General features: G+C 43.4%; 1 protein-coding gene across 1 annotated transcript in view; it reads left to right on the plus strand.

Annotated features, from left to right (window-relative positions):
* Positions 1-15,669: 15,669 nt before the first annotated feature.
* The window catches only part of AMFR (autocrine motility factor receptor), a 38,378-nt gene continuing 33,946 nt past the window's right edge, over positions 15,670-20,101 (plus strand). Inside the window, exon 1 of the mRNA XM_075281872.1 lies at positions 15,670-16,123. Within this exon, the coding sequence (XP_075137973.1) occupies positions 15,890-16,123 (234 nt within the window). The 5' untranslated portion in view covers positions 15,670-15,889. The remainder of the gene's footprint in view (positions 16,124-20,101) is intronic.

A 20,101-nucleotide genomic window follows, 5' to 3' on the forward strand; every position in this document is an offset into this window, starting at 1 on the left:
CAGACAAAGTGCCTTTAGGTCAGAGGGCATGGTGGGCTCTATCCAATTTGATCTTGCGGGAGGGGGACTTTAGTAGGATGGAGTTGAATACTGCTTCTAGGACCAGGTGTAAATCCTCCTGCTGCGTGGGCTCCGGAATACCCTTAATGCGGATATTGTTGCGCCGACCTCTATTGCCAAGGTCCTCCAGGTGGCGCTGCATGTCCTGGAGTGCCAAGGATTGAGTTGTATGATTTCGTCTGAGTACTCCGGGTCCTCCCCCACTGACAGGGAACTTACATTGTGAACTCTTTATGGGACAGTGACTGACAATGTCTGAAAAGCACTGTTGAATAGGTTGGTGCTATACGAGTAGTAAAAATAAATAATAATAGTACAGGTGAATGCAGGAATATGAAACATGTAATTAGATTTATTTCTTTACATTATATAGATGCTGGACATGTTTAACTGGATTTTGTTGGTTACTTGAAACGTTTTTATTTTTTAACATGTTAAAACATTTTATTTATTTTTTACTTCATAAAATCATCTGATCCCTGATCGAATACGCTGCAGTACTAATGTAATACGGTGTATTCTGGCTGACAGCCAGCCAATCAGGATGGAGAAGTAAATATGGCAAGCCAGGGAGCCTAGCTCAGGCCTGGGAGGTCATAGCAGCATATCAGCTCCACCAATCACAGTATAGGGGAGCAAATGAGGGGAGCCACAATGGTTAACAATTTCTTAGATGCTGCAGTTGCCTGTGATGGTTCCGTCTAAGGGGGTTAGACAGTTGCGACCACAGCGGAGACCTGCTGCTTATGGTGCTAGCTCACCCCTGACCTGACACCATGTCGGTGCAGTACATGTACCACACTGAGTATTAAGGAGCTTCGCTCTGCATCATACAAGTATTTCTGTATAATATAGTCATACATCAGTATTTATGGCTACATATACATAATATGCCATAAATGGTTCTCTCCTCTGAGATCCACATCTACATAGAGATCAGGACCACAAGCTACTGTAAGTGGGATAAACATACGCAGTTTACTCCATTTACTTGTATAAGACTTCCATAGGAGTTCCAAGAAACGGCTGAGGCTGCCTGCTAAGCAAGCGTAGCCCTCATTCATTCCCTTAAAACCACGTTCCTCTGTGAGAGTATCAGAAGATGGGACTGCCAGAATGATGGGTACAGACTGGACACTTTCCAGAGAACCTGAACATTTTGGAAAATATCTAATGAACCTGAAATGATGCTTTGCTCATTTCTAGTTAAGACTGAAAAAAATAAAATAAAAAAAACTCCAAAAACTATTTTATTAGTACATTGTTTTTCAATCCAAATGAGAAAATTCTTCGTCTTCATTTTCATCTATCACTAACTACAGTTATAAATGTGAGGTTCTTAGCGCACAGTTTGATGAATTGTGCGAGCCCATCTGCCCCGTCACGGCGACCTCATTCAGATGGGTCCCTACACTAAGACTAATTTACCCCTATAATAAATGCTGTACTGCCCTATAGGCAAGACCCCAGAGAGCAAGTACTTATAGACTGCACTGTAACAGTGACTATATAAGAAGATTATCTCCTGTCCTGTATAAAGTGTTAGTATAGGGACCCATCGAAACACTAAGTGGTCGATGGGATGTACGGTGTGTGTATAGCATTACTATTGATAAGACATCACTATTACTACAATGGCCTTGGCTGTATGAAAACTCCAGTTTTACTAAATAACCCTCTAGATTTCATAGTATAACTTATTTGCATTATATATATATATACTGTATATATAGAGAGAGATATTTACACAAACCTATATTTATATATATTTCTCTAGAATATTACATATATCAACAAATCTTACATATAATGCACAGTTGTGCTCAAAAGTTTACAAACCCGGCAGATTTTTTTTTTTTTTCTGGCCTTTTTTCAGAGAATATGATTGATAACGCAAAACCTTTCTCTCCACTCATACTAATTACTAACATGTCTTTCAGTTGCATACCTATATAACCATACCATATACCATATAGATACATTAAGTGGTCAATGGGGTGTAGAGTGTGTGTATAGCATCACTATGGATAAGATCACTATTCACTAATTAGTGACATCACTATATCAATCTATACAGATATGAACACACACTGCACACCTAGTGTATATACAGGTAATTATGTTACTTACAATCTCTAATTATACATTTATATATACAGTAAGTATGAACAAACCTTACACATAACATGTTATAGAGAAACCTTTTACTGCCACTACTTACAATCTCTACATATGTAAATATATAGATAACTAATGAATTTAGATTTACTTATTAATGACATTAATTACACATTTTAGATCTACTTATAAAATACATATACACAACATAAGTACCTCTATATACATTATTGCTGACATGATCTACAATCTATTAATATACATACCTACCTAAACCTTACACATATTGTATATAGAAATATTTATCACTAACATTACTTACAATCTGTGACAATTCATATTTTCAGATATTTACCGACACCTTACTCACTGTATACAAACGGAATTATTATTGAAAGATACTTACAAGTCTCTAAAAATGTATATACATCCTGTACACATATTATAAATTGAGGTAATTACTTACAACCTTTAAATACACATATATGTCTATATATATATATATATACACGTCCAGTTGTGCTCCTCTGCATACTGTATGGAGTGCACCTATAGGAGAATACACAAGGGCTCCGATCAATTACATGACAAGAATGTAGAAGAATTGCTCAGCATTTACATGATAGGGAATAGAAACAATGGATGTTACACAGAACTTAAAGAATTATGAGCTCTGAAAGCCGACAACAGGGACTATTTATTAGAAAGGAACATCCGAACCTCAGGGAACCCAACACTGAGAAATCTCAGGAACATTTATCACCATTTTTCATTAGAATATCCTCAAATTAAAAAAGAAATAATATAAAATTTCTCTCCGTATCTTATCTCTAGAGTCGGTCAGTAGGGAAATACTCAGAGTCATCATTCATGTAAAAAAATTGGCGTAAATGATGATTTATCTGGTGATCTACTGTCCCCGCCCACAGCAATGCCTCGCCATTATACATAAAAGAAAGCAGAGTAAGAACGCCAATGTCTCCTGTATGAATGGAGCAGCGGCCGAGCTGAGAATATCTGTGCTACTTACCTGGACTGGACCTCTACAATGTGTCAGACTCAGGACATGTAGGTTGTGATGTAGAACTGATGATGTCATGAGCTTTGTGAGGTCATAATGGTTGTCATGGCAGCAGGGGCCTCACAATGTCTTCCAGACCAGAGGCTAGTCCTAATAGAATGCCTGTTAGTTTATGCTGATAATAATGTTTTGATATAGTATATAATATGATATGAGTATATAAGATGACACTGTGATGCCACCTAGTGGGACCTACAAAATACACTAAAATAAAATTAAAGGGATTCTATTATTAAAATTAATTTTTTTTTGTCCCTAACACGTAGGAAAAGCCTTTTCCTTCTCCTTAGCCTCCTAAGGGCTCATTCACACGTAAATTACGCGTGGCTTATTTTGGTCCGGAAAAAAAACGCTTCCTAATTAGGAAGTGGTTTTTGGACCTTGACGTGTTTTTTGGAGCGGTTTTTGGTAAAAAACGCCAGGCGGTTTTCCCCTCCCCTAAAATGAATGGGCCGCAAAAAACGCTCCAAAAAACATGACACGTTTTTCGCCTCCCATTCACTTCTATTGCTTTCTACAGGTGGAAAATGTCTGAAGAAAGGTCATGTCGCTTCTTTTTTCTGCTAGCGGCGAAAAACTGGTAGCAGAAAAAAAGAAAGCTAGCGGTCTCCATAGACCACCATTCTATGGAGTTGGATTTGAGGCAAAATCCTCTGTCAAAATCCGCCTCCTTGTCCCCATGTGAGCTAGCCCTTAGCCGTCTCCTTCTTCTCCTACCTTTAGATGTCTTCTCCGCGCCGACGTTCAGTAAAAATCCTGGTTTTCATCTGTATGCAAATGAGTTCTCTTGCAGCACTGGGGGCGTCCCCAATGCTGCGAGAGAAATTTCCAGCACAGCCTCTTTGTCTGGAACGGCCTTTCTTTGCGTCTTCTTCCAGCGCTGGGGGTCAAACTTCTACGCATGCGCATTCAGCTCTGCCATTGGGCCTCAGGCAGACCCAATTGCACATGCCCGCAGCCATTTTTTTGCGGCCGCGAGCGTAAGCAAAACTTTGCCTGGCTAGTCGCAGCATTCGGCTCCGGATTAGGCTCAAATTAACGGGGCTAGTCGGGAGGTGTCACAAGGCGGATGAATCAGCCGTGGAATCCGCCTTAAGTAAATTGGAAAAAGGAAATGACCGACTCCCATTGATTCCGCGTCAAAATCCTGACCAAAAAAACCAGTGTGAACTTAGCCTTATAGTTCAGCTACTGCATTACCCCTATGTGGCAAATTTCAGGCATTACTAACGGCTGATGGGAAATCCATCCCGGACACTTTCTATGTAGTGGAGTGTTCTGCAGACACTCTTCTTAGCTGCAGTAGTGTAGTATCTCTGGGCCTAGTGAAACTGGCAAACAGCATAACACACTCTTCTGTCCAAAATGTTATGCAGAAATATCCTCAACTCTTTCAAGGCCTAGGAAAGCTGAAATAGTTTCAAGTTAAATTACATATTGACCAGTTAGTACAGCCGTCAGTTCAACCTCACAGGCGCATCCCATTCCATGTCTGCAAGCTGGTGGAGAAAGAACTGCAAGACCTGGAAGAAATCTGATGTCATTGAATTTGAAGAGGGCCCAACTCCCTGGGACTCACCAATTGTGGTTGCGTCTAAACCTAAGCAGACTAGTAAAATCAGTGTAACATCTTTGCCCGTCCGGGCTTTGGCGTCATTATCTGGTCGCATGCTGCGGCGCAGGAGACATGTTTGGCTGTGATTTCTTCTTTTGGGTTTGTTTTGCATTGTCTGAACACTGTCCTATTCCTTCACCTTGCTAATTGATTTCCCACCACACCCATCTCCTTCACCTTCATTGCCCTCTGCTCCTCTAATAGTTAAACATAGTCTTGCCCTGTGATTGACAACCTGCCTTCCAGGTCCCGGGCGGGTTCTTTCTCCCTATTTATTGTTCACTCACATTGGTGCTTGCTATTGCCTTGTGCATACTGGCTTTTCTCTTGCTGTTATTTCTTGTATTCTGATTCTTGACCTCTGGATTTCCCTATTGACTACTCTTTTTGATATCGATTTTGACACTGCATCGCTCGACTGTTACTGACCCCTGGCTAGCTGACCTCACTTGTTCTTGTTTGTCTTATCCGTGTTTTATGTGTCACGTATTTAGGAAGGGATTGTCATACAGTTGTCGCCTATTACATAGGATAGGACTGGCAAGCAGGAAGGGACAGTGGGGGTTTCAGACCAGGGCTCACTGTCTCTTGTGCCCCTTCCTCCAGAGTTCATCTACAGCACTGGGGAACTGCTGTCTGAACTTCCCTAACAATCAGATTATGGATATGCGACACGTCAATCGAGGCATTCAAAGAGAAAGGCACATTACACCTACCATTTGATGACATTCTCGCAGATCTAAATGGTGCAAAAATATTCTCAAAAATTGAGCTAAAATCTGGTTATCATCAGTTTGAATTGCATCCCTGTGATGTTGTTATAAGTATGTTCTGTAAGTTCTGTTCTGCTTACTTATTCTGCTTTGTCTGCCTAGCAACAGTGAGGTAGTAATGGAGGAGGAGCTGAGCTGAGGGGGAGGAGTTGTTATACAGGGAGCCATGATGGAGCATGGAATAAAGTGTTCTGATCTACAAGAGTAACCATCTCATATTGGACTTATTCCAGAAGACCTGCATCCTCACTACAACACTACAATCCCGACTCCAGATATATTTTTAGCACCTTTAGCAACTTTTAGCACTCATGTCGGTCTAAGAAGGTTCAAGAGGATGAACTGTGGCATTTCATCGGATGCAGAAATATTTCAGAATGTTATCACAGGTTCTTTCAGGAATACCTGGAGTCCTCAATGTCAGTGATGACATCCTTATCTTTGGCACAACTGAAGAGGAACATGACAATCACTTAGAACAAGTCTTTCAGAAACCATGTTATTATTCACAATTTTCTAACTTATTGTGGCACAAATTAAACAGTTGTGTACTTTTAAAATATACTGTATATATATATATATATATATATATATATATATATATATATATATATATATATATATCCTAGTCTGCACTGTGTTTTAAGTCCTAGATGCACAGTGTAGCTGCCTCAAACCCATCTTCCCTGTGTCACATGTCCCCTATTTGAATGAGGAAATGGTAGAGCATATGTGGATGCCTCATTTCCCTGTGGATGCGGGCAGAGAGCAGAGCAGGTACACTTCAGCCATACTTATTTATTGGAAAATTGGTATGAGCTATACAGCAATTTTATGTTGGATGTGTTCCTGATTTATTAAGATGCCAATAAATAGAAGGTGTGAAGCAAAAAAAAAAAAAAAAAGAAGGGTTCTATGCTATTTTGTCCAGTAAAATATCAGGTTCCTTATTCTGCACACCTACAGGAAAATTCAGAAGAGTTGGCAAGTCTGGCTTAACTTTCCATTGGAGTCCACTTAGAAGTCAATGTTGTTTCCGGGTAATTAAGTTGATGAGCAGGGTGTTACAGCCAGCTAGAAATGTTGATAGGTCTCATTCTTGAGTCTTGAGTAATCTCATCTACCTCCAGCATCTTCATAAATATTTTCTGTAACCTACACCCAGCCATTAGTTATAAGATAAGATAATCCTTTTACACCACTTTTCACAATACTGACGTTTTACACGTGTGATGATTTAATTGCCCAGATATGTCCAGACGTCTACTGTCGTAATAGATAATAGTCAGTAGTACAAAAGGTGGGGCACCTGAACGTGTACAATGTGTTTAAAGTGAAGCTTCACTTTCTATTAGCATCCGCCACTTATGAAATCTAGCATTTTGTCAAACAAATACCTTTCACTTTTGTACTGTTTTCATACGTACCAACCCCCCCCCCCCCCAAACATTTTTATATGGGAACCATCAACATGAAGTTCATCTGTTGCTATCATGAGTGCATTTTAAGAAGAATGCAGGGGTTACAGTTGCACCTAGGTCCTAGAAATGGTGGGTCACAACACAACATGAAATCTACTCAACAAACATTCTCCCAATAGACTCAATGCGTAGTCCGGTAATTGAACGGTATCTTGCAGTTTTCTATGTACAGCGAGGGGGTTGTTTGCCATCAAAGGCCAGACTGAATAGATGTGTTTTGAGCTTTAATTTAAAATTGTCAGTCTGATCAGTCTGTGTAAGACTGAGGACTGCATGGCAGAAGACTCTGCCTCCAAATCATTTAAGGGGGGTAAGCAGTTTATTTGTGCCTGCTCAAGTTGTTTATGGACTTGAAGGTCAATAAGGAAACTAGAAAAGTTATTCTCCATTTTCCAGGCAGCCGATGCAGTGAGTGGAAAATGGTGGTTATGGTAGCATGTTGGGGTTGGTTGGTTATAAATCTTTTTTTCACATATGGATTGTCATAGTACGTGATGCAGGTGTGGCTGGCAGGGGTTAATTCACTCCAGTCTTGCACCCACACTTCACTCAGGGTGCAACTTCAGTGTACATCACACTGGCACACAGTCCACATACACCAAATACACTTTGCCACCACCACTGACTTTGGGCTCAGCGGAAATCTCCTTAAATGGATATTCCCATGTTCCTTGCTCACCAGTCTTCGCGGCTGCAAAGACTTCTTTCTTCCTGGTTTTCGACATCAATTGGTGGGCGGGGTTTCATATGCAAAGCTATACTGTCCGACTACCTCCAGTTTAGCTCCGACCCCAAATTAGCATGTAGTTCCGCCCACCACATAGCGTGATCCTATGGGATGACTGAAGGGGCTGTGATGTCATCAAAGGTCCTATAACACTTGGATTTAGCTTGTTCTATATAGAGTCGGCTAAATCCTAGTGGGCTAAGGGACCAGATCCTTCTGCTCACTAGCTTTTAGCCTGCTCTATATAAGAAAGCTAAATCCTAGTGAACAGAGGGACCAGGTCCTTTATCCCGCTAGGATTTAGAATTTTTATATAAGAAAGCAGCACTCATTCCCCCCCCCCCCCTCCTTTATCTGAGAGCAGGAAGCTAGGTCACATGTGTGGTGTAGACACAGGAACAGCTACAGACACAGGCTCGCTCCTGTGGACTTAGCCCCTCCTCCCTCCCCCCTGAATGCAGGCAGCTACGTTACTGTTACTCCACATTTGAGCAGATAATCCCAAGGGCCATAGAAACGCAGTGTCAACAATGAAGTGAATAAATTAAGATAGTGGACAAACAAAGCAGTTCTGCTGAAGCAGTGTATTTAGGAAAAGACTTAAATCCACATTAACAAGCAGTATAGATAGGATCCTTGTGATGGGATAACCCCTTTAAAGAGGAACTTTCATGATTTCATCACACTGTCTTCTTTACCGTTATGTGCCCTGGGGCTGGAGATATCAATGTTGTTAGTTTTAGCACCGATATCTCCCTACTGTCAGCAGGGTGTTCCTGACAACCTAGGGTCATCATTGGGCTGAGAGGAACGCACTCCCCCCCCTGACTGTACCCGTCCATAGCTCTGTACTGTCAGAGGGGGCTCTCCTTACCGCCAAGTGATGACGCTAGGCTGTGAGGAAAGCCCGTCTGACAGTGGGGAGATATTAGTGCTGAAACTAACGGCTTGGAGGATCTCTGATGGACTTGACAACACCCATATTTGTTAGATTACTTCTAGATATGACATAGTGGCAAGGTAAAACAGTTTGTTATGGTTTGTGGTTAGCCACACCTCTTTTCAGGGTGTCCCCCTTCTTGGAAATAAGGGGAATAAGCTGTTCCATTTCTATCTGGCAGAGCTGGGTACCATCCACACCTTTAGTGTCAAGATGAAATTCCTGATACAACTATTTACAGTCCATGGTCATGTGATGAGCACACAGGTGCACAGCTCGTTACCAGGCAGATGTCTGATTATTGAGCTGTGACTATAACGAGCTGTGCACCTGTGTGCTCATCACATGACCATGGACTGTATATCACATGACTATGGTGTTAAGTATTATAATATTACAATATTCTCTAGCACACAAAGGGTTAAACTGTACTGACATCACACTTCTATATTCTGGGTACATGGGTGCGGTTAGAGTATACTAGGTTAGACATCTCCTTACATAGCAACAAGATGGAAGGCTACACCCCCTCTCATGAATATAAATGAGTAAGAAATACACATGTCTAGATCTCTCTTTGGGAAGACCAGGGTGGGTGGCCCTGAGAGATGGTCAGTCATTCATGGACATCGTGACCAGCCCAAGTCTACCAACCAGATGACAAGCATGAACCAAGCTGTAACTACAGGATATCCAGATGAAGAAATCTAACTTATTATTATTGTTTATTTATATAGCACCATTAATTCCATGGTGCTTTACATTTGGGGGTTACATACAATACACAAAATATACAGGTAGATATAATACTAACAATGACCGACAGGGTGGACTGGAGGGGGGTGAGGGTGTTAGTGGGAGTCCATGGAGAAGGGTGTTGAAGTAGTCTAAGCGGGCCTGGACGAGCATCTTGGTAGTTTCCGGGGTGAGGAAGGAGCGGATTCAATGGATGTTCTTGAGCTGGAGGCGACAGAAGGTGTTGAGGGTTTGAATATGTGGCTTGAAGGATAGGTCAGAGTCCAGGGTTACCCCAAGGCATCGGGCCCAGTCCAGGGTTACCCAAAGGCATCGGGCCTGTGGGACAGGATGTGAGACATAGTGTCCACATGCCCGAGCCTAATTACTCCCTGGAAGTGGCTTTGATCATCCCTTATCCCTAGCAGGGGGCCATCTTGACTCAGTGCTCTGAGAGTTCTCCTAACACCTTGTAGCAGACTGCCTGACTCCACAAAAACTTCAATCAGTTATGGGATTTGTGAAGTTATTGTCACAGGAAAATATGATACAGTCATGACAATAACTTCCTCCTGTGCGCAGGACCAGGCCGCACGTTTCGAGCCCAAGCACTACCCGATCAGAGGGCTAGGAGGGGTTCCAGCACTGAACTCATTACCCATAGGGAATTGGGGAATCATCCTTGGTCTCTACCTAATGGGGACTCCGTGAGGAACCCCATCATGCCCCTAGCCAAACAGTAGGTTCACCTGGCAAAGAGTTATGGCCGTTTATAGTTATTCTGGTATAAGGTGAGGGGGCTGAGTTGCCCACCTTGCTGACCTCATTGTGGGAGGGGGCTAAAGGGAGATATATTGTCACCCATGCCAGGACCCTGGGGGTCTGTGTTCTTTGTTCTGGTTCTTCCTGGTCTGCTGGCATGCGTCACCAGGTGCTGTGATACTGTGGAAACTGCTCCCTTGGACTATTGACTAATGCCTATGGAAATACCATGCACCCTTGACTATTCTGTTAATGGGGTCATCAACCCCTTTCCATCTGTGGACTACTTAAAAAGACTCTAAAGCTATGTGCCCTGGATTTCATGAGTGGAATTCCGGAGATCAAATCTGGTATTATATCCCTGTTTCTAATCTTTTATTCTTTTTATCTTACTGCACTGTAACTAAACATTCTGTAACCGTATAAGCTTGTAACCGCCAGGGTATATCTTTATATATATATTCAGGCTGACTAGTATCGACCATCTTGGGTTAATAAAACTTTAAAACTTTAGAAGGCTCTTCTCGTATTATCCTATAAGGCCCGGTCCTCTCTCTGGCTGTGAGATTGGATGGTATAGATAAGAAGGTGATCGCGTTTTTTTGCGCCAAAGTGGTCTTGGCGAGGCGTGATCCATCACAGAGGGGGCCATACAGGATGGGGTGAAAATGATGAACTCTGTTTTCTCCATGTTGAGTTTGAAAAAGCGGGAAGAGAGGAAGGAGTCTACGGCCGCTAAACAATCTGGAACTCTGGCAGGCAGGGAGGTAATGTCTGGCCCAGAGATGTAGATTTGGGTGTCATCAGCATAACAGTGATACTGGAAACCATGAGATTCTATGAGTTGGCCCAGGCCAAGGGTGTAGATGGAGAACAGGAGGGGTCCTAGGATGGAACCTTGGGGCACATCTACAAAGAGTGGGCGCGGTGAGGAGGTGGTGTGTGAGTAGGAGACACTGAATGTGCAGTCGGTGAGGTATGAGGAGATCCAGGAAAGGGCCAGGTCTGAGATGCCAAGAGATGAGAGAATTTCTAACAGTAAGGAGTGGTCAACTGTGTCAAAGGCAGAGGAGACGTCAAGGAGGAGGAGGACAGAGTAATGGTGCTTGGCTTTGGCGGTTAGCAGGTCATTAGTAACTTTTGTTAGGGCAGTTTCAGTGGAGTGACGTGGTCTGAAGCCTGACTGTAGTCTGTCAAAGAGCAGGTTGGATGAGAAATAGGAGGAGAGTTCGGAGTGGACATGTTGCTTAAGTAGTTTTGAGGCGTATGGGAGCAGTGAGATGGGACAATAGTTGGCTGGAGCGGATGGGTCAAGGGACGGTTTCTTAGGTATAGGTGTGACAGTGGCATGTTTGAAGGCGGAGGGAGAGGATCATTGGCTAGGGATAGATTGAAGAGATGGCTGAAGATGTAAGCTATTGAGACATTGACTGATATTTCTGTTATTTTGGACATTTTCCCTGTTCCTGTGTTTTCCCTCAAGATTTTAATTAAACTCTTTTCATAACGAGCTGACTCTTCCTATCGTGTTAAGGCCTACAACACGTGGTCACAAGTTTCACCACAGATACAGAATATTTAACAAATGGTCAGAATTTCATCCACTAAAGGTAAGCAGAATGAATAAAAGCAAGCATAGATCTAGAAAACTGAATAATTTATACAGAAAGAATATTGGAAAATTGTACAACTTTTTATGATATCAATAATAGTACTTGTCTCTCAATATTAGTCTAAAAAGTAGCCAACCCTTTTAATTATCCCTGTTCTGTGACATCACTATGCACATTATTACCATGACGATTATGTATGTTATGTTATCATTAGCTTAATTCATCCTGTAAATAGATATCGCTATGTAATGTCTCTGTGCTGTGACATCATTGTGGCTTTTGATGCCTGTACTGTGACTGGAGAGGCAGACCTCTAAAACAGGATATATACATACAGCCTGGTTGACCCCATTGACGATAATGGAGTCCATCAGGTGAACATTGTTTTTAAACTGAAACCGTCAGAGGAAAAAGTCCTTCGTGCAGGACTTTTTCCTCTGCCGAAGTTCAACGGACACTGTAAAGGAGACTCCATCGAAGATGTGAACATAGCCTTAGCATACCTTCACACAGAAGAATTTACACCAGATTTCTAATGGAAGGCAGAGTTTGCAGCAAGACGCTGAAGTCAGCGAATCGAGACTCCCTGCTGATAAGGCCCATTCATCTAGGCCTAATCTGTAGTGGAAAGCCACAATGGAATGCCAATCCCTGCTAGACTGCGACCTTAGGCCAGTTGCAGACAACCAAGGTTCAGCGTGCTATCTGTGCATTTCCCGGATAGCTTACTATGGGCCTGTACATACGACCATGTATTTCATGGTCCCCTGTGCGGGCTGACAGTCTGGGCTACAAAATATAGAACAGATCCTATTCCTGTCCTATTTTGCAGCCTTTGCTTCCGTGGCTTCTATTCATTTAATGAAAGGAGTTGTGGAAGCACAGCACATGAACGGGCGGCACACAGGGGACATCCCCGTATCCCCTGTGTGCCGCCCATGCCTTTAATTCACAGCAGGCCGGTTGCACATGGTCATCTGCAACCGGCTTTACTGTGATATCAACTGAGTTTATTGTTCGATTACTAAGACATCACTGTATTCTATATTTATGTAATATTCCTATACTGTGAATTTACTGTGTTTTTTTTTTCTAATATTCTTCTTCTCCCTGTATTGTGACACCATTATGATAACTATATTGTGACATTACTGTGTTTATTACGTTTGTCCTGTGGCATCACCTATCCCTGTGCTCATTTGTACAACTATTGTAGCGGCCACCTATCCTGTCACACAGTATGCTGAGGCTAGCCCTATCTTGGGTCTGATGAACTTAGTGGTCTAGTTTGGGGTCTGAATTAATTTTGTAGTCTGTTCTGTGAAGCAGAGAAAGCTGATGATTTTAGTGGCGGTAATATAACATATCAATACTTAACAATGACAGACATTTGTAATGTGATTTTCTCATGGAGACTCAGCCCAACCTTTCCGAATTACACCCCAGCCTGTACTGTGGCATGAATATAATACGGTAAGTTATAATAAATATGTTGGGATGAGGCATACCTTACCTGGGACCCACCTTTTCAGAAGGTGGTGAGCAAGATGCTGAATGTGGAATGTGTTGTATCTTTGGTACAATAAAGGGCACCACATTATTGCCCATGCATAAATTCCAACCACTGCATTTCTATTGCCTGAGTGACAGAAGTGTAAGAATTATTTTAAGTGGCGATATATGAGAAGCAGAGCTTACACCTGGAAACTGATGCCTAAAGTGACCTAATAACATAAAAAATATTATAAATTCTACAGTATATAAAGTTGGGTGACACATTTACAGATTTTGTTTTGGGCCTTGATCCAAGGTGTTATGTCGCTGGTCAACACGGGGAACCATTAATGGCAGTCACAGTTAGGGAGTACTGTGACTGGCTGGCACTATAGCGAGCTGTTGCAGATGGGTGGTCCTGTTAGACCGCCCTTACATGCAACAAATTTAGTTGCTGAAATTACTGTGACTGAAAATCCATTCCATTCAACAGCAGAATTTGCAAAAGCAAGGTGAATGCTTCTATTCTAGAAATTTCTATATCAAAATGTGCATGTGAAGGCTCCCTGGGGAATTGTGTGGCTAAATAATAGTGTTAGTATATATGTTAATTGTGCTAGAGATAACAACGGAGAAATCAGCAGTATGAACTAGCCCTAAGGATATGCTCACGTGGGGCTATGCTGCATATTTTCCGATATGTAAAAGAAAATCTGCAATGTACCATTCCGTATGGACATACCCTTAGGATATAATAACACTGCAAATTGTTCAGTTGGGAAAATCCACTGCAGAATCAGTGGCAGAAATGTGTCTGAATTACACATGAACTAATATGCCTGGATTACATTAACATGGACTAATAAACTTGGATTACATTGATATGCGATAATGTGGCTGGATTATATTGATATGGGACAATGGTGTAGCTAGCGGGGAAGGGGGGGGAGAGGAGTAAAGGGGGCAGCTACTTTACTTCTAACTAGATTGGCGTCTGCAGGACACCAATCTAGTTAAAATGCTACCACAGGCCTGAAGTGGTAAACCAGTGAACCAGTAAAGTGGCTTGCAGTTTACAAGACTCTGAGACCAAAGACAGAAGATGTCTGCTTCTCGGCACAAGAGGACGCAATGGCGTCACAGCATTGCACCTCCTGAGCTGAGACACAAACATCCTATGTGTGGACATCATGCATAGAACGTGACTCAAAAGGAAGATCCGGTGGCAACTCTGTTCATCAAAGGATCGCAGGTAGGTGGGTATAACATCAATTGGAGAATCCCTGGCTGCTTCTACCCAGCTTACGGAGGATCCCCAACACACTGGCGCACCACGGACAGTATGGGAGGATCAATGCCCTTTAAACGAGCACATGAGACGCCACTGGCACGCGCCTTTTACTCTGCTATAGCAGCATTTTGACAGTGCTACTCGGCGTAACTACCGGGGTAGCAGGGGTAGCGGCTGCCACAGGGCCGGGACATTAGGGGCCCGCCGGCAGCCACTACCCATGCTTTTTTTTTTTCTTTTCTTAATAGGTCGTAACTGTCTGGAGTTACTCCAGCGCTAACGGGCCCTATTTACTTACAGATCCTGGCAGTACGTGATTTGAACACAACCCGCCGGATAAAACAGAAGATGAAAGCGGAGAAGATCCAGAAGAGGAGGACGTCGCTGGAAGAAGAAAGAAGAGGAAGGAGGGACCGAAGATGATGTCGGATCGTGCACGACCGCCCAGCGTGCACGTTCAGGTATCATTTATATATATGTTTTTATAGTTTTGTTTTAAAACGGGCGGGGGTGTAAAATTACATTAGCGCTGTCTGAATAACCTTTTTAAAGGCTATTCACGCATACGTGGGGCTCATACAGCATAATTTTGCTGATAGAGCCCCTTTAAGTTGTGGAATTCTTTCCGAAACGCGTCAGCCAAGACACTTTGTTTGCATGATGGGGACTGATATATATTGACAGAATGTTTTATTCTATGTTTGATATGTCTAAATAAAAGTCGGATTTTAAGGCTATGTGGTTTAGCTGGACCTCACTTCATCTTCTCCTCATAATATTGGTATACCTGGCAGTGTTTGCCACCTTCCCCACCAAAGCCCCCTCCCCCCTTCCTGCGCTACGCCTCTGGTATTGGGTAATGTTCACATGTAGCATCCCTTTAACCCTCTGTAGCCAGTCACAGGTGACGTCCAGGACAGTGAGCAGCCGGGGCCAGGGATCAGACGTTACCTCTGCCCTAGAAGTTTCTGGGTACGTGCGCCCCGCTATCAGTAGAGGGCGCTCTCACACCGATGAAAATACAGAAGAAATCGGCGAAGATAAGAGTGTGAGACCGGAGAACAGGCCGCCCGGGAGACGGAGTGAGAGCGGCCCAGCCACGGTGTTACGCTGTCGGGTGTGAGAAATTGTGACAGCGCCGCTGCTTTCAGCTCGGTTCCCTGTGACAGGCCCAGGAGGGGCCTCGGGGTCTCCTAGAAATGCCTCTGCTCTTCCTGGAGCGCTTTCCGTGGCCCAGCCTGCGGACATACACCGGCCTGAGTGGCCTGCTGCTGGGCCTTAGTCTGCTGAGCGCCTACCGAAGCCTGAGCGGGGAGCTGGAAGAGGAGGAAGAGGGAGGCCCGGAGGAGAGCCGGGGCCAGCTGTCAGGAGATACCGAGGAGCTGGTGCTGGAGTTAGGCCGATACCTGGTGTCAGACAGCCTGGGAGTCTGGGTGAGTGTCATGTCCTCCTGTCTACAAACATGGATGCCAGGGGAAATATTACACGTACACTGTGTATACTGTAGAGATGACACGACTGTGTATACATGTATATACACTGGGGGGAGGGGTTATATACTCTGCTGGGCTGTGTACACTAGATACTCAACCTGTATACACTAGATACTCAACCTGTATACACTAGATACTCAACCTGTATACACGACTAGATACTCAACCTGTATACACGACTAGATACTCAACCTGTATACACTAGATACATAGATATAAACCCTGTCTGTACCTTGTACACATGACACCATTGTATATACATGAATACCTTTTCGGTGACATGTACACTCACTATATACATGTGAACTGTCTGTAACATGTACAGTGGCTACTCTTCACACCATACTGGTGTGTGTGTGTGTGTGTGTGTATATATATATATATATATATATATATATATATATACACACACATATCTCCAAGACCTATCTGTGACTTATATACACTCTATACTTTGTTGTGTCTGATGTTGATGGCCTCTGTATAGCAATCGGGATCCCCCGCACACCTAGGAGAGGGTCATAGTCTCTACGTACAATGTCCTTAGGCTCATACATAAGTTCTATCCAGGCTCTGTTGGCACTAATAGATACTTAGGGCTAGTTCACACGGGGCCAAAGGGGCGGATTTTGACAATGGAATCCACGTCATAATCCGCCCCTTTACAATGGTGGTCTATGGAGACCATTAGTGTTCTTTTTTCCGCTATTGGCAACTGCCGATAGCGGGAAAAAAAGAAGCGAGCTGCCCTTTCTTCAGGCGGATTCCACGGCTCGCTGAGCCGCGGCTTCCGCCTGACACCGGCAACGTCTGGCCCATTCATTTGAGCCGACTTCAGGGTGGGGGAAGCCGCGACCTCAACATTGTGGCAGGCGGGTTTTGACCATATTTTAACTTGGCTCCCCGAGTCAAAATATGGTCAAAATCCGCCCCCCCGTGTGAACGAGCCCTTAAAGGGGTCATCTGGGATAATCCAATCTTTCTAATCTAAGCTACCTTCTAAATTACTTACTGTAATTTTAATATTTACTTAGATCGCCAGGGCGTTCAGATGACTGCCCCAGGCACATTTTCCGATTTTTCCAGTGTGATGTTCCATTTCTGGAAATGGAACATCACCACCATCACTGCGGCTTTCTGTTCTACCAGTTGCAGAATCGATTTTTTTTTTTTTTTTTTTTTTAAACAATTGGATTTGCCGAATTGGGGCGAATTGGCTGCATTCACTTACTGATAACCGCTCCTGCCCATGGTCTGCACCACCTTCTTTCTTCAGCATTCAATGGGCCCTCTGCGCCACACATAATTTTGCAATGATGTAATGTGTGGCCTCCTGGAGTCTGAGGAGGAAGATTACAAGTGAGCAGGAGCAGGATAGGTAAGTTAATAGGGGCCGTTGCCAGACCTTATACTGGTCTGGTAGGGCGCAGTGGGAGATCCAATGGGCAAGGTTGAACCTGCCTATTATGCTAGTATTCCCTGCCTGCCAGTGGCTCTATGGTCCTCAATATCTACAATACAGGACAGTGAAGCTATGGGCAGGCAGGGTCTCTTAGCATCATCTTTTACTCTTGTGTTAAAATACAGATATGTAAGGCTGGGGCACTATTACATGGTGTCTTTTTTTTTTTTTTTTTTTTTTGAACAAGTGAATGAAGTTTTCAGTTGCTGCATTGAGTAGAGCCTGTTACATGTCATCTGTATGGCATGTCCATTAAAGAGGACCTTTGACGTCCTCATAGATTTGCAATATTATATACTGCTATAAAGCTGTCCGTGCGCTGAATTCAGCACACTGTCCGCCTTCTGGGTATACACCCCAGTGCTGCCGATATCGATGCTGTTGATTTCAAGTCTATGGAAGATTACAGGCAGGGGGAGCGTTCTTCACAACCCAGCGATGACACTAGTCTGTAAGGCCCGCCCTTCTGACAGTGGCGAGATATTTGTGCCAGTATTTACAGTATTGATATCTCCAGCACCCGGGCTCATCCCGGAATAGCAGGCAGTGTACTGAATTCAGCGCATTGTCGGCTTTGTAGTGGTATATACCGTAATACTGCACATTGATGAGGATGGGAAAGGTCTTCTATTTAAATGGTTTACTGGAAACCTGCAAACAAAATCTGCATGCAGTTCTTCAGTAGAAAAGTGCTGTGAACCGAGCCTAGTGACATCCTAAAGGTGTGCCGAGATCTGGCTATAGCTGCAACCAATCCCTGGGCCGTGGGTGCTTTCACCTCTGTGTAATGGAAACTATAGACTATAATGGGTTCCGCCAGGTTTCCGTACAAAAAATGCGGACAGAAAAGTCTTGTGACTTCTCTCATCGCATTTTTTAAGCGGGTTCGGGGACAGAACGGATAACGAGTGCTAGTGTGAACCTAGCCTTAATATTATTCTTGGCCATATGGTGACAGCAAAACAGCATGGACAGTAAGGATATATGGCTGACATTAATCTGTGGCTCACTTACACAGAAGTAAAAGCATCAGCGGCCCAGGACTCATTAGGCTGTATCTGCATCCCATACGGTATATGTCGCCGCCCTAAAGGCCATTTCATATGATGCAATGATTGGGCCATGTAGTGGTTAGTCACTCAGCATATGGGCAAAATTCTTGTTTGTTAGGTGATAGCATAGTTTATGTGAGATAAAAGATATTAGATGAAGGGTAGCACTTCACCCCATGTAAAGAGGCCAATGTACTGCTGACAGGAGCAATGAACAATCCTGAGGAAGTTCCCAGTCATCGCTGTCCTGTCAGCAGCCCCTTTGAATTAGGTAGCACAAAACATGTTTGACCGCTGCCATATTCAGACTCCTCCTTGGGACTCCCATTCTAGTGATCATGGTCCTACCCATGTCACCTACCTCCCTTGTGACCTTATACAACCCATTTAGGGTATGATCACATGTAGTTTTATTTGTGTAATTACATATAGGAAATATGCCGTGCATTACAGTACAAAGTGTGACCTGTGCCAATTTCTGTTGCATGTTTTTGCTGCGTATTTCTATCCTTGCAGTTCATGTTGTGAAGTCTGGGCGAGCTGGCGCCACTTACACCATGAATTCCGCATTCTTACCAAATAATTTGGTTTTTGCCGCTGTGCATTGCTTTGCTGATGTTCTGCTGTAGAAAATCTGCTATGTCATACGTGGACATGCGCTTAAATGTACGGTACTTGCTTCTGCTGCTGTTTGCATTTACACTATAATAGCGTAGTCCTATGTATGTCATAGGTGTAGATTTTGTATGTCACCTAAGTTTTCCCTGAGAGCCAGAAGATTATCGCATATCCCGCCCCAGTGTGGGGTCATTCCATAGGCTTTAGATTAGTGCGACTCTCTTATTGGAGGCTCAGTGATCAGTCTAGAATGTGTTCACAGTCAGGCCATGTGATATCTGGGGAACTAGAGCAAAGATCACACAAGTTTCTCTCATTTCTTTCTGTTCTTGTCTCAGATTTCTGACATATTGTAGGCTAGGTTTCTATGGTCAGGTTTTTTGTTGCTGTTTTTGAAGCCTAAACTTGGGTAGACCATAAAGGGGATGGGTTATAGGAAGGTTCTGCTACTGCTTTTATGGACTCAACGCTGGGTTTTCACTTAAACAGCAAATAATGAAACTAAAATTGGATGGGGGACTGAGCCTTAGGCCTCGAGCACATGGAGAATTCGGGATAGATTTCCCAGTCAGGAGATCACACTCTCAGAATCACAGTGTTTTTTTTTCCCCACTCGCACTTAAGTTATCCCCTATCCTATCAATGACTTGCAGATCAGTGGGGGCTGAGCACACATCATTTCATTCATTTCAGTGGGGGCGCCGGAGATGGCCAATGTACTGATCTGATACTGATTGCCATGAAACTGATCTGCAACTTACCCCTATCCTATAGATAAGGGGACAA

Source organism: Leptodactylus fuscus, chromosome 7, assembly GCF_031893055.1.
Source record: "Leptodactylus fuscus isolate aLepFus1 chromosome 7, aLepFus1.hap2, whole genome shotgun sequence".
Classification (NCBI taxonomy): domain Eukaryota; kingdom Metazoa; phylum Chordata; class Amphibia; order Anura; family Leptodactylidae; genus Leptodactylus; species Leptodactylus fuscus.